Raw genomic sequence first — 2,500 nt, forward strand, 5'->3', positions numbered from 1 at the left:
CACTGTGTAATGAAACACAGATAAGTGCAACTCACTGCTCTGACGTTCTGGGTCACAGAGCTGACGTTCTCAAAGTCCTCCTGACGTTCTGGGTCACAGAACTGACGTTCTCAAGGTCCTCCTGTACGCTCTGCTCCGCCCTCCAAACCAAACCTCACCGTGAGCCAGTTCTGTCAGGAGGACACATCTAATAGTCATTGTTCTGTGTGTGTGTGTGTGTGTTATGTTGATAGATCAGATATTCATTGTTCTGATCTGTGTATGTGTGTGTGCGTGCACACGCGCATATGTGTGTGTGCGACTGTGCGTGTGTGTGTGTGTTTATGAGTCAATTTATGAATGTGGTTGACGTGTGTGTGTGTGTGCTTCTCCATTTATATGTATGGCATACATTTAATATTCATTCGTTGTGTGTGTGTGTGTGTGTGTGTGTCTATGTGTGTGTGTGTCTATGTGTGTGTGTGTGTGTGTGTGTGTGTGTGTCTATGTGTGTGTGTGTGTCTATGTGTGTGTGTGTGTGCGTGTGTGTGTGTCTATGTGTGTGTGTGTGTGTGTCTATGTGTCTATGTGTCTATGTGTGTGCCTGTGTGTGTGTGTGTCTATATGTCTATGTGTGTGTGTGTCTATGTGTGTGTGTGTCTGTGTGTCTATGTGTGTGTGTGTGTGTGTGTGTGTGTGTCCATGTGTCTGTGTGTGTCTGTGTGTATGTCTATATGTCTATGTGTGTGTGTCTATGTGTGTGTGTCTGTGTGTCTATGTGTGTGTGTGTCCATGTGTCTGTGTGTGTCTGTGTGTGTGTCCATGTGTCTATGTGTGTGTGTATGTGTGTGTGTCTATGTGTGTGTGTGTGTGTGTATGTGTGTGTGTGTGTGTGTGTGTGTGTGTGTATGTGTGTGTGTGTGTGTGTGTGTGTCTATGTGTGTGTGTGTGTGTGTGTGTCTATGTGTGTGTGTGTGTGTGTGTGTGTGTGTGTCTATGTGTGTGTGTGTGTGTGTGTCTATGTGTGTGTGTGTGTGTGTGTGTGTGTGTGTGTGTGTGTGTGTGTGTCTGTGTGTGTGTGTGTGTGTGTCTGTGTGTGTGTGTGTGTGTCTGTGTGTGTGTGTGTGTGTCTGTGTGTGTGTGTGTGTGTGTCTGTGTGTGTGTCTGTGTGTGTGTGTGTGTGTGTCTGTGTGTGTGTGTGTGTGTCTGTGTGTGTGTGTGTGTGTCTGTGTGTGTGTGTGTGTGTGTCTGTGTGTGTGTGTGTGTGTCTGTGTGTGTGTGTGTGTGTCTGTGTGTGTGTGTGTGTGTGTCTGTGTGTGTGTGTGTGTGTGTCTGTGTGTGTGTGTGTGTGTGTGTGTGTGTGTGTGTGTGTGTGTGTGTGTGTGTGTGTGCGTCCCTCAGAGGCTGCCTAACGGCTCTATAGATCTCCACGACGACGGCAGCCGGGTGCTGGAGCTTCAGGAGCTGCTGGACCGGACCAATCAGGAGCTGTCTCAGAGCCGCGAGCGCTCCACCGCGCTCAGCGGCCGCGTGGGCGACCTGGAGGCGGAGCTGACCAACACGCGGCGGGAGCTGAGTCGCAGCGAGGAGCTGTCAATCAAACAGCAGAGGGAACAGAGAGAGGTGGGCGTACACCAAAAGAGAGGAGGGACTTGTATCAATAGGGAGGTGTAGTGGTCAAATGTCCCTCGGGATAATAAAAGTATTTCTATTCTATTCTATTCTATTCTATTCTATTCTTACGTCATTGTTGTTTCCGGCCGGTCCACCTCACTTGAAATTGGAATGTATTTCCAATGGACACATTTCTAAATCGTCTCGTTTGAAACAAATAAAGCATGAACAAGGGCGGATGGGTAGCGCAGCGGACTAAGCGCCTGCCTACCACCGCAGAGACACTGGTATCGAATCCAGTTGTCAGCGGTACCTCCGGCTTGGTCAGTCGTCCCTACGAACACAGTTGGCAGTGTTAGCGGGTGGGAAGCCGGCGGGGTGTGTGTGTCCTGGTCGTTGTAAACAGTGACTCCTACAGGTCGGTCGGGGCGCCTGTTCAGCAGGGAAGGGATCTGGGGGAGGTAGTGTGAGCCTCCCACGCGTTACGCTCCCCCAGTGAGAGTCCTCGCTGTCAGGTGAAAAGAAGCGGCTGGCTGACTCCACATGTATCGGAGGAGACATGTGATCGTCTTCAACCCTCCCTAGGCCGACAAGTGGGGGGTAAATGCGTGCAACGACCAGGAAGGGAATTGGCATAACGACTAAATTGGGATGGGAGAAAAATACGGAAATAAGGGGGAGAAAAAGTAGATCAAAAAATAAACCATGAACATTGGCATGTTGTACCTTTTTGTGTGTATTCATCCACAATCTATAGCTCAACATGAAACAATTCGCAATTAATCGTAAAATAATTACATATAATTCTATTTCAACCAAAAATGCCTAAACAATAATGTTAGTGGTAGAAGGGAACTCATTTTGTGCAAAAATGGAAAGCTTGCCAATGTTCATGAGGCCGAATTGT

At 48.4% G+C, this 2,500-nt stretch overlaps 1 protein-coding gene across 1 annotated transcript in view; it reads left to right on the forward strand.

Moving 5' to 3' along the window:
* The window catches only part of LOC311230746 (liprin-alpha-2-like), a gene marked incomplete at both ends in the record, with an annotated part of 40,140 nt that overhangs the window by 22,537 nt on the left and 15,103 nt on the right, over positions 1–2,500 (forward strand). The window contains 2 exons of the mRNA XM_084317105.1: positions 116–159; positions 1,381–1,602. Coding sequence (XP_084173231.1) covers positions 116–159; positions 1,381–1,602 — 266 coding nt within the window. The remainder of the gene's footprint in view (positions 1–115; positions 160–1,380; positions 1,603–2,500) is intronic.

This window comes from Notolepis coatsorum (assembly GCF_963971535.1).
Source record: "Notolepis coatsorum genome assembly, chromosome: 6".
NCBI classification, from domain to species: Eukaryota; Metazoa; Chordata; class Actinopteri; order Aulopiformes; family Paralepididae; genus Notolepis; species Notolepis coatsorum.